Source organism: Ranitomeya variabilis, chromosome 5, assembly GCF_051348905.1.
Source record: "Ranitomeya variabilis isolate aRanVar5 chromosome 5, aRanVar5.hap1, whole genome shotgun sequence".
NCBI lineage: Eukaryota > Metazoa > Chordata > Amphibia > Anura > Dendrobatidae > Ranitomeya > Ranitomeya variabilis.
Window position 1 is genome coordinate 561,204,517 of NC_135236.1, and position 13,046 is coordinate 561,217,562.

At 44.6% G+C, this 13,046-nt stretch overlaps 1 protein-coding gene across 1 annotated transcript in view; it reads left to right on the forward strand.

Annotated features, from left to right (window-relative positions):
• Window positions 1-13,046, forward strand: part of LOC143776509 (solute carrier family 22 member 4-like) — a 143,724-nt gene that overhangs the window by 42,805 nt on the left and 87,873 nt on the right. The window contains exon 2 of the mRNA XM_077265961.1: window positions 5,709-5,812. Coding sequence (XP_077122076.1) covers window positions 5,709-5,812 — 104 coding nt within the window. The remainder of the gene's footprint in view (window positions 1-5,708; window positions 5,813-13,046) is intronic.

Here is a 13,046-nt window from a genome sequence, read left to right on the forward strand (position 1 = left end):
GCTGGGCAGCTGTCACACAGACAGCTCTCTCCAGCGACCAACGATCAGGGGAACGACTTCGGCATCGTTGAAACTGTCTTCAACGATGCCGAAGTCCCCCTGCAGCACCCGGGTAACCAGGGTAAACATCGGGTTACTAAGTGCAGGGCCGCGCTTAGTAACCCGATATTTACCCTGGTTACCATTGTAAAAGTAAAAAAAAAAAAAACACTACATACTCACATTCTGATGTCCGTCACGTCCCCCGCCGTCAGCTTCCCGCACTGACTGTGTCAGCGCCGGCCGTAAAGCAGAGCACAGTGGTGACGTCACCGCTGTGCTCTGCTTTACTGCCGGCACTGACAGTCAGTGCGGGAAGCTGACGGCGGGGGATGTGACAGACATCAGAAGGTGAGTATGTAGTGTTTTTTTTTTTTTTTACTTTTACAATGGTAACCAGGGTAAATATCGGGTTACTAAGCACAGCCCTGCGCTTAGTAACCCGATATTTACTCTGGTTACAAGTGAACACATCGCTGGATCGGCGTCACACGCCGATCCAGCGATGACAGCGGGTGATCAGCGACCAAATAAAGGTCCTGATCATTCCCTATGACCAACGATCTCCCAGCAGGGGCCTGATCGTTGGTCGCTGTCACACATAACGAGATCGTTAGCGGGATCGTTGCTACGTCACAAAAAAGCGTGACGTTGCAACGATATCGTTAACGAAATCGTTATGTGTGAAGGTACCTTTAGTGTGGAGGAGATAAGGAGGTCTTGGGAGGTCTGGAGATTATGTGAGGGAAGATATCCTGAGATTATGTAATGGAAGATATCGGGAGATGAGTTTGGAGATATACGGAGGAGAAAGGTTATGGACGGATAGCACATAGACAGCACACTGACCCAAATCATTCAACACTGCTGTTCAGATGAACAATTTTTCTCTTGATCCAACTATGAGAAAAAATATGCAGCATGCACTACTTTCTTCCAAGTCTTGGATGAGACCCACCCATTCCAGTCTACAGGTGCGCAAGTAAAATTGGATTCCACATGAACCATCTGAGGGGCAACCTGTTACATTTGTTCTAAACCTAGTCTTTTTTCAATGTAGATGTATGAAAACTGATCTCACATGGCCGTCATAGGAACGTAAAAATGGACACACGAATGGCACACAGATGAAAATCATGTGAAAATTAGATGAAAATCATTGAGTTTTCTGAAGGAAATGCAGATAATGTTTTCCTATGCTCGTCTGCAGGGCCCAAAGGGTATGGCGCTGTGGCTTTTGTACGTGCGGTGATTCCGCATGTGTTCACTGAACCATGTGGAATCACCGCATCCTATACATAGACTGTAATTTATCTTGCGGAGACGGAGACACAAGAGATGACAGATATTAAACTGGTGAGGGACAGCTGTAGCCCTCAGGATTGCATGTAGCGTGATGTATATCTTCAGGGTGCATTCACTGTACACCCAGCCTTAGGTTGTGTTCACACGTCGCAGCCTCTGTACCGTACAACACATTGCGGCCCAACGTGTGAATGATATCAGTGATTGAAAACATTCATCTTTCTCCTTCTCTAATCCATCTGAAATAAGTTTGCATTGTTTCTAGCATTTCACAATGCTGCCGGACTAGATCAAGGCAAGTGTGCCGCCTCTGGATGTAAACAATCAATATTTCCATTCATTGACAGCCATCAGTGCTGGATGCTGGAGGGTGATTAATCACAAAGCATACTAAGATAACATATTATCATATGCTGATTTAGCTTCTGATTTGCATTCAACTTTATATATGATGCAGAAGGATAAAACAAGAATTAGATCGTGTCCCTGCCATCCGAGGTTTGGGTGACTGTTGGAGATAACAGCAGACCATGGCTCGTAACGTGGGAAGGAGAGCAGCCATAAAGACATATTAGAGAGTTGTCAGGCACAGTGACACAGATGGATACTCACCTTGTGGAACTAAGCTCGCTCCTATTTACCTTCCGGGCGTTTCAGTAGGATCTGCTGGATTACAACATACTGTATTGTATCATAATCCAGCAGTAGTCATCATACAGTTTATTGAGCCTGGCACTCTTGGTTGATGTCCTAAAGCTATTCACTTTATATGTAGCCGGTAAAATGATTTTTGTGCATCTTTAGTTGTATTCATATGTACCTCAATAAGGCAATGCTTGTCGGGGAGAGCCTCACATCTTGAAGGGAGCCTGTAAGCAGATTTTGCCGCTATAAGATGTGGCCACTGCCTTTCAGGGTTTATATACAGCATTCTACAACGCTGCAGATAAGCCCCCAGTTCGACCTGCAAGTGAAGAAAAATTTGTTACATTAAATTCACTGGGGGGGGGTTCCGGTCCGATGGGTATCACAGGTCCGGGACCTCCCACCTTCTTGCAACGCCGCCCCCCTGCTTCTTCATCGCTCCCTGGTGTCGCGCTCCTGCGCAGGCGTACTTATTTGCCCTGTTGAGGACATAGTAAAGTACTGAAGTGCGCAGGTGCCGGGCCTCTCTGACCTTTCCCAGCGCCTGCGCACTGCAGTACTTTACTCTGCCCTCAACAGGGCAGGAGCGCCGATGCCGGGGAGCGATGAAGAAGCAGGAGGGCGGCGTCGCAAGAAGATGGGAGGCACCAGACCCAGTCCTGCAACACCCATCGGACCAGAACGCCCCACGGGTAAGTATAATATGACTTATTATTCTTCACTTGCAGGTCGGACCCGGGGCTTATATACAGCATTATAGAATGTTGTATATAAGCCCTGAAAGGGGGTGGCCGTATCTTATAGTGGCAAAATCTCAGGACGAAGTCCGTAACAGAAATTTCTGCAGCATGTGTTTGTTCAGATCTCCCCACCATGGAAAGCACTCAGCATTTCCATCCCATGTGGACATACCCTAACTGCTTTAGTGCGCTTTCAGACGTCAGTGTTTCTGGTACATGTGGTGAATTTTCACACGTACCAGAGACATTTACACACCTAGACACATTCAAGTGAATGGGTCTGTGCACATGTCAGTGTGTTTCCGTGGACCATGTGTCCGTGGCCAAAATATTCTGACATGTCCTGTTTTTTACAGCAGCACGGGCCGCAAAACATCCCGCACACTGTTGACACACAGATGACATCTGTGTTACCTACCGGCACCTGGGAATCAGCACGGTACTGTTATCTCTGTTCCCTGGCACCGGGTGCTGAAGACAGCTCCCATCTTTCTCCCAATGTAAAAACAAGGGGTAATTTTTAACCAGCCAGGCAGAACTCACAGCTGGGGGCTGCAAACCTCACCTGTCAGTTTAACAAGGCTAGTTATCAAGAATATAGGGGTCCCCACCTCGTACTTTTTGTTATTTAAGTAAATAATTTTAAAAATACAACGTAGGGTCCCCTCATTTTTGACAACCAGCCTAGCTAAAGCTGACAGCTGGGGTCTGGTATTCTTAGGCTAGTATGGGGCCATTGATATTGGTCCCCAACATAAAAATAGCAGCCCCCAGCCTCCCAAAAAGGCCCATCTATTAGATGCGCCAATTCTGGTGGTTTGCCCAGCTCTTGCCCTATGGTGGTGGCACGTGGGGTTCATATCTGTGTGGTTGATGTCAACTTTGTTTGGATTGTTTGTTTCGATATATTCAATAGGTTTGCCCCCATATGACAGGTAAGCTTGGTTTTATAATTTAACTCAGGAAGCAGGTGCCATTTCCGCCCTTATTTACATGTGTATGCTTGTTTTGCATCCTCAGAAGTGGACCATTTTTTAGTTTTGGATGGATTCATTTATGTCTCGTTTTGTCAATTTTTACAAAACCTCAGTTGGGTACAAAATCTATTTTTTACTGCATGCAGCTGAAGACTAACATATTAAAGCTCATTAGAAAAGGATTGTGTATCATTTTACTCTAAAACGATGCAAAAAATAAAAAAGCCTTTATTTGATCAATTATCTTGTGCCATTTTGATGAATTTGGAGAAGCAAAAACACAGAGATACACAGAAAAATGACTTAAAGAGGGTGTACCCAGGCGTTTCTGTATCCGCGGACAGACCCATCACAGCACACCGTGTATGAACTACATCCAGAAGGGGCTTCTAGATTGCACCTACTTTATTAGTAGGGGCCGATATGGCTCGTGTGTGTGATTGGGTTTGTTTCAGTCTCTTGGTAAATGAGTAATAGAACCCATTTCTGATTGTGGCGACATTGCTTCCTCTTTACTTTTAGGGAAGTAGTAAAAGCAGACAAACGTTAAGTGTACCCCTCCCCAACATGGGCGCAGCTGCAGACGATGCGAGGAGTAACTGCAGTATGAACGGATCTCCCAAAAACACACTGGGCCTCACTTATCAGCCACAGTGACCAATCACAAGGCTGCTTTCATTTTGCCTAAGTTGAAGACCATTGATCTGTTCAGGACAGTTGTGATGGGTGAGGCCCATGTGCTATCTGATCTCTATACTGTGTCTGTGTTTCCTGCAGAGAATGCTTTAATCCCACAACAGGAAAAAAAAAACTTCAGATAGATTTTGGGACACAATGTATACATGCAAATTGCCTCTTCTGAGAAAAAGAGGACTTAACTCTATATTGCCACCTGTTGGAAGTAGCGACCCTACAAGTCACAATCAACCCTTTAACGAGTCGTGCAATATGACTTAGGATTAAAGTCAAATCAGTATCTCAAATATCCTAAGTCATATTGCACGACTCGTTAAAGGGTTGATTATGACTTGTAGGATCGCTACTTCCAACAGGTGGTGCTATAGAGTTAAGTCCTCTTTTTCTCTGAAGAGGCAATTTGCATATTTAATTTCCCAGAGGAGCATTGCACGGCGAATAAGCCTCCTTACCTTGACAAGCCAGCTGGTATGTCACTCTCCATAAGGAGAAACGTTACCCCTGGGACACAATGTAGAAAAGGCTGTGAGAATGTATTTTTCGCATTCAGTGAGTGGATGATATTACAACAGTGACATCTCCAGGCTTTATGGAGGTAGTACACCTCTCCCAACTATTACACTTGACATATTGGTGATATTGATCAATTACAGAACATATTGTGTGTTTTTATATAACCCAAGTCTACCTCTATCATCATAACAACGTAAAAGTACCAACTACTCTAAGAAAATACGACAAGGTGTAACACTGCTACACAATCTGACACCCAGATTATTCTAGTAAATTTGAATCTTGTCTGGAAATCTATTCTAACATATTAATGATGCTGAAATTCCTTTGTTTTTGCATATTTAGCACAATATTTGAAACTCTGGAGTGAGATAAGAGGAGAGAGAAGCATCAGTTTTGGCTTCATACCTTTCATTCTTTTAGGCTTTATTCACGCTTCATGATTTAATGCACAACACAGGGATGAAACATATCCCATTAACTAGAATGGGAATGTTTGGCCTGTAAATTGGACCAAATTAGGAAATAAGTTAGTTTTTTGTGGGAGTTTTTTGGAGACCACCGGTAAGAAAGCACCCATAGACTATCATGTGTTTGAGTGTTATCCGTATAAAACAAAGATAGCAAATGGATTAGAAAAATGGCTGAGGGCATGAACCCTTCCCTACTCTACTCTCACCTGAGCTCTGTATATATGTCCATCTGTCGCTGAGCACCAGAAGTACTTGTGTTGTAACAGTGTGGGAAACCATTAGATCATATTTCTTAGCTCATTTGCCATTTTATTTTGCAGTGGGATATAGTCTGTGACAACGACTGGAAGGGGCCGCTGACAACGTCTTTGTTTTTCGCTGGTGTTCTTATGGGGTCATTTGTTTCTGGACAGCTCTCAGACAGGTAATGTGGCTACATCTCTCCCCTCCAAGAATCATGTGTTGTAAGTATGAATGGAGGCTGTGGTAGTAAGTATGAACGGAGACTGGGGTAGAACTTGGCATCGTATCTACAGGTCCTTTTACAATGGCAGTTGAAAGCGCTGTGCATTGTGAATGTGTAAACTGTATGATGATGGATGGTTGTTAGTGCGATCATTCGCCCCCTTACAGTTTGCTTTATAACATCACATTCCTGCTTACATGGGAGGAGTGAGGCCGACAATCAATTATTTTTATGCTGACTGAAAAGATGTAATCAACCAACAGACTAGCATTTGCTAAGTAGTACGTACATGACACATAAATGTCTATAGGGTACATTGGAACAAGACACACACTTTTCAAGAGCGGGGTTAATGCAGAGAAATACACTGCTCAAAAAAATAAAGGGAACACTAAAATTCCACATCCTAGATATCACTGAATGAAATATTCCAGTTGTAAATCTTTATTCATTACATAGTGGAATGTGCTGAGAACAATAAAACCTAAAAATGATCAACGTAAATCACAACTAATATCCCACGGAGGTCTGGAGTTGGGATGATGCTCAAAATCAAAGTGGAAAATGAAGTTACAGGCTGATCCAACTTCAGTGGAAATGCCTCAAGACAAGGAATTGATGCTCAGTAGTGTGTGTGGCCTCCACGTGCCTGTATGATCTCCCTAAAACGCCTGGGCATGCTCCAGATGAGGCGGCGGATGGTCTCCTGAGGGATCTCCTCCCAGAACTGGACTAAAGCATCCGCCAACTCCTGGACAGTCTGTGGTGCAACGTGACATTGGTGGATGGTGCGAGACATGATGTCTCAGATGTGTTCAATCGGATTCAGGTCTGGGAAACGGGCGGGCCAGTCCATAGCTTCAGTGCCTTCATCTTGCAGGAACTGCTGACACACTCCAGCCACATGAGGTCTGGCATTGTCCTGCATTAGGAGGAACCCAGGGCCATCCATACCAGCGTATGGTCTCACAAGGGGTCTGAGGATCTCATCTCAGTACCTAATGGCAGTCAGGCTACCTCTGTTGAGCACATGGAGGGCTGTGCGGCCCTCCAAAGAAATGCCACCCCACACCAATACTGACCCACTGCCAAATCGGTCATGCTGAAGGGTGTTGCAGGCAGCAGATCGCTCTCCACGGCGTCTCCAGACTCTGTCACGTCTGTCACATGTGCTCAGTGTGAACCTGCTTTCATCTGTGAAGAGCACAGGGCGCCAGTGGCGAATTTGCCAATGCTGGTGTTCTGTGGTGAATGTCAAGCATCCTGCACAGTGTTGGGCTGTGAGCTCAACCCCCATCTGTGGACGTAGGGCACTTAGACCATCCTCATGGAGTCGGTTTCTAACCGTTTGTGCAGACTCATGCACATTTGTGGCCTGCTGGAGGTAATTTTGCAGGACTCTGGCAGTGCTCATCCTGTTCCTCCTTGCACAAAGGCTGAGGTAGCGGTCCTGCAGCTGGATTGTTGCCCTCCTACGGCCCCCTCCACGTCTCCTGGTGTACTGGCCTGTCTTCTGGTAGCGCCTCCAGCCTCTGGACACTACGCTGACAGACACAGCAAACCTTCTTGCCACAGCTCGCATTGATGTGCCATCCTGGATGAGCTGCACTACCTGAGACACTTGTGAGGGTTGTAGAGTCCGTCTCATGCTACCACAAGTGTGAAAGCACAACCAACATTCAAAAGTGACCAAAACATCAGCCAAAAGGCATTGGTACTGAGATGTGGTCTGTGATCCCACCTGCAGATCCACTCCTTTATTGAGAGTGTCTTGATAATTGCCAATAATTTCCATCTGTTGTCTATTCCATTTGCACAACAGCATGTGAAATTGATTTTCAATCAGTGTTGCTTCCTAAGTGGACAGTTTGATTTCACAGAAGTTTGATTTACTTGGAGTTATATTCTGTTGTTTAAGTGTTCCCCTTATTTTGTTGAGCAGTGAATATTACACAGTACGCTGTTCTGCACAACATCCTTTTTGTTTGTAAAGTGGTCGTCTGTCTGGGCTTGGGAAAAAAGTCTGCAGTCAGTTTCTGTGATTGCAGACTGCCGAATCATGACAGCGTGTGATCACATACTGACTAGACTGGAAGAGAAGTGAGAAAAATTGAAGAGAATATAGTCGTTATATGACCGCAAGTATGCTAATCACATACAGTCATGGCCAAAAGTTTTGAGAATGACACCAAAATTATATTTTCACATGATCTGCTGCCCTCTGGTTTTTATTAGTGTTTGTCTGATGTTTATATCACATACAGAAATATAATTGCAATCATATTATGAGTACCAATAGGTTATATTGACAGTTAGAATGAGTTAATGCAGCAAGTCAATATTTGCAATGTTGACCCTTCTTCTTCAAGACCTCTGCAATTCTCCCTGGCATGCTCTCAATCAACTTCTGGACCAAATCCTGACTGATAGCAGTCCATTCTTGCATAATCAATGCTTGCATTTTGCCTGAATTTGTTGGTTTTTGTTTGTCCACCCGTCTCTTGATGATTGACCACAAGTTCTCAATGGGATTAAGATCTGGGGAGTTTCCAGGCCATGGACCCAAAATCTCTATGTTTTGTTCCATGAGCCATTTAGTTATCACCTTTGCTTTATGGCAAGGTGCTCCATCATGCTGGAAAAGGCATTGTTGGGCGCCAAACTGCTCTTGGACGGTTGGGAGAAGTTGCTCTTGGAGGACATTCTGGTACCATTCTTTATTCATGGCTGTGTTTTTAGGCAAGACTGTGAGTGAGCCGATTCCCTTGGCTGAGAAGCAACCCCACACATGAATGGTTTCAGGATGCTTTACAGTTGGCATGAGACAAGACTGGTGGTAGCGCTCACCTCTTCTTCTCCGAATAAGCCGTTTTCCAGATGTCCCAAACAATCGAAAAGGGGATTCATCAGAGAAAATGACTTTGCCCCAGTCCTCAGCAGTCCACTCCCTGTACCTTTTGCAGAATATAAGTCGGTCCCTGATGTTTTTTCTGGAGAGAAGTGGCTTCTTTGCTGCCCTCCTTGAAACCAGGCCTTGCTCAAAGTGTCTCCGCCTCACAGTGCGTGCAGAAGCACTCGCACCAGCCTGCTGCCATTCCTGAGCAAGCTCGGCACTGCCGGTAGTCCGATCCCGCAGCTGAAACAGTTTTAAGATACGGTCCTGGCGCTTGCTGGTCTTTCTTGGACGCCCTGGAGCCTTTTTGACAACAATGGAAGCTCTCTCCTTGAAGTTCTTGATGATGCGATAGATTGTTGACTGAGGTGCAATCTTTGTAGCTGCGATACTCTTCCCTGTTAGGCCATTTTTGTGCAGTGCAATGATGGCTGCACGTGTTTCTTTAGAGATAACCATGGTTAACTGAAGAGAAACAATGATACCAAGCACCAGCCTCCTTTTAAAGTGTCCAGTGATGTTATTCTTACTTAATCATGACTGATTGATCGCCAGCCCTGTCCTCATCAACACCCACACCTGTGTTAATGGATCAATCACTAAAACGATGTTAGCTGCTCCTTTTAAGGCAGGAATGCAATGATGTTGAAATGTGTTTTGGGGGTTAAAGTTCATTTTCTGGGCAAATATTGACTTTGCAAGTACAGCAATTGCTGTTAAGCTGATCACTCTGACATTCAGGAGTATATGCAAATTGCCATTAGAAAAAATGAAGCAGTAGACTATGGAAAAATTAATATTTGTCTCATTCTCAAAATTTTTGGCCATGACTGTACATGTGATCACCTGACCGCCCGCTCGCATCTGAATAACAGAGAATCGTGACAGCATGCGCATTGCACAGTCATAAATCTGCAGTCAATAGAGTGACTGCAGACTTTTGCTCCAAGCCTTAGAGACATTATAGGAGTTGTCTCATGTATTTTAAGAGATAAAATTGCAAAGTGATTGTAAGAACGAGCAACTTTGCAATTTACTTTGTTATTAAAAAAATTAAATGTTATTGCTTAGGTAATCGGCCTCCGCTGGGCAGTGCTTACAAGCTCTTTCCAATAGAACTTGCAAGCAATGCTCTGAAGCTTGTCCGATCACTAGGGTGCCCTATTCCATATCGACCCTGGCCTTCTTCAGTACAAATGGCAGCCTTGAAGAGCACACATCTCATGCCAGGACATGAGAGCGACCTTTTATGGCGAGGGTCACACAACCAAATTTTTTCTGATCTGACACTTTGTTCAAATTCTGATCAGAGTTTGATCACGTTGTGATCCGATTTTCTCAAATGTGGGAGAAAATAATGTCTCCATTTTGTCAGTCTGTGAAAATCAGGCTGCACTCGAAGGTCATCTGAGTGTGGTCTGATTTTTTTCCATGGACCCAAAGACATGAAAGGCTGAGTGCAGTCCGCTAATCGGATGCAACTCATTCATGCTGCAATTTTTTTCTTGGATGATCTTGGTCTGAGAAAGATATCGGACATGTGCACGGCTTCATAGAATAGCATGGGGGGATGAGTGCTATCGGTCAGTCAGTAAGTGATGAATGGATGTCTACATTTATTTTACTCCCTGATACACACCATTATTTCCACAGCACTTTATAGACATTATCCACACTGTCCCCATTGAGGCTTACAGTCTAGATTTCCTATCAGTATGTCTTTGTAGTGTGGGAAGAAGCCGGAAAATCTGGAGAAAACCCATGTAAACATGAGAACATACAAACTCCTTGCAGATGTTGTCCTTGGTGGGAATTTAAACCCCGGACCCCAGAGCTACAAAGCTAACCCTGAGCCACCGTGCTACTTTAATTGAAGCCTTATTGCAGCCACAATAATGTGGTTTTATCAGCAAGAATTTGGGTGCTATGGACAATAGTATCACTTTTTCTTAAAGCACCACTCCAGCCTTTTTATCAACTCCTTTGTTAGGAATCACTTACAGTACGTGAGTTAATGCATAGAGTTACATACTCACCGATCGACGTCTTCATCTGTTTTCAGCCCCGCTTTGGCTGCTTCGGCACTACGTAACGACTTGTGTAAGCAGTCGGATTACTGTATGTTCCAGAAGTCACTTTTCTTAATATACAGAGCCTCCTTCTGAATCCCCATAGACGTGCATTGTGAAGATTTTTAAAAAGTGACCTCCGTTCTGCACAGCAACCACTGTGAGATTTGGCAGGTCACGACTGTAGTTACATGGTGCCGGAGTGGGGATGGAAACGGGTGAAGACGACTACTGGTGAGTATGTGTCTAAATGCATTACACTCACATACTGTATGTGATCCCTAAACAAAGGCTGGAGTGGTGCTCTAAAACCGCTTTCACCTAATAGGCCCCTGAACTAATCGGAGGCTTCTGATGGTGGTGCCTCTACGGACATAGTGCACGCCTTGCTGTCTGTGCTGACACAGTGTGTACAGGGAAGTGTGCCAAGAGCCATGTAGAAACAGGTCAGCTCTGAGGCTTAGTAGTAACATATAATACCATGTATTTCTCATCTAATACTATAGATTTAATATACAATTTCATATATTTACAAAACACCAGTTCCCTATGAGCCTTTTTATGAAATGTGCCAGAGGGTATAAATAATAAGTGCATGTAAATGGCGTATTTCAGCCACAAATTCACCGTTCAGAATGTCTAGGTGGTTCTCCTTATTCCTACTACTTCCTCATTTCTCAGATTACTGATTAGCAGAGGCAGAGCCATTACGTAAAAGCACATTATAGTGGCGTTCGATACAGAAAAGTCCACCTAGTGACTCGCAGATCACTACACAAATAATGTGGATTTTGGTTATAGCTCAGTAGACATCAGACATGGGTCATTTGTGCTACAGACCGAGGGGTTATCCACAGCAATATTCCCCAGTCTGATATGAAGACATGTATGTGTTGCTGACTGTAGATGCTCATGTACCACCCGATACTATATTCTCCTGTTCTACAGAACAAGCTCTTAGATTATTCTGTTCATCACAGAGACGATCTGCTAACAAGTCAGAGACCTGGTATTCAGTGCAGGGAGCGCATTCTGTGCCATGCTCCAAAGGAAACTGCTACCCACCTCTGGGGTCCGCATTTGTTTATTAAAATTACTTCTATTTCAGCTTTATTTGGGATTGAAAATGTAGCCCATTGCAGATAAAACTAATTGGAGGCAATTAACCATCTTTCCCAAAATCCATTTTCTTATGTTTCTTTAAAGAGGTTTTCCCATGAACAAAATAGATTTTAATAAAAAGATCTTAGAATAAAAATACCGTATATACTCGAGTATAAGCCGACCCGAGTATAAGCCGACCCCCCTAATTTTGCCACAAAAAACTGGGAAAACTTATTGACTCGAGTATAAGCCTAGGGTGGAAAATGCAGCAGCTACCGGTGAATTTCAAAATTAAAAATAGATACTCCATACCGTTCATTATGGCCCCATAGATGCTCCACATAAAGCTGTGCCATATATACAATGCTCTGCACCATTGCCCCATAGATACTCCACATAAAGCTGTGCCATATATACAATGCTCTGCACCGTTGCCCCATAGCTGTGCCATATATATAATGCTCTGCACCGTTGCCCCATAGCTGTGCCATATAGTGCTCTGCACCATTGTCCCATAGCTGTGCCATATAGTGCTCTGCACCGTTGCCCCATAGCTGTGCCATATAATGCTCTGCACCGTTGCCCCATAGCTGTGCCATATAGTGCTCTGCACCATTGCCCCATAGCTGTGCCATATAGTGCTCTGCACCGTCCATTATTGCCCCATAGCTGTGCCATATAGTGCTCTGCACCGTTGCCCCATAGCTGTGCCATATAGTGCTCTGCACCGTTGCCCCATAGCTGTGCCATATAGTGCTCTGCACCATTGCCCCATAGCTGTGCCATATAGTGCTCTGCACCGTCCATTATTGCCCCATAGCTGTGCCATATAGTGCTCTGCACCATTATTGCCCCATAGCTGTGCCATATAGTGCTCTGCACCGTTGCCCCATAGCTGTGCCATATAGTGCTCTGCACCATTATTGCCCCATAGCTCTGCCATATAGTGCTCTGCACTGTTGCCCCATAGCTGTGCCATATAGTGCTCTGCACCTTTGCCCCATAGCTGTGCCATATAGTGCTCTGCACCATTGCCCCATAGCTCTGCCATATAGTGCTCTGCACCGTTGCCCCATAGCTCTGCCATATAGTGCTCTGCACCGTTGTCCCATAGCTCTGCCATATA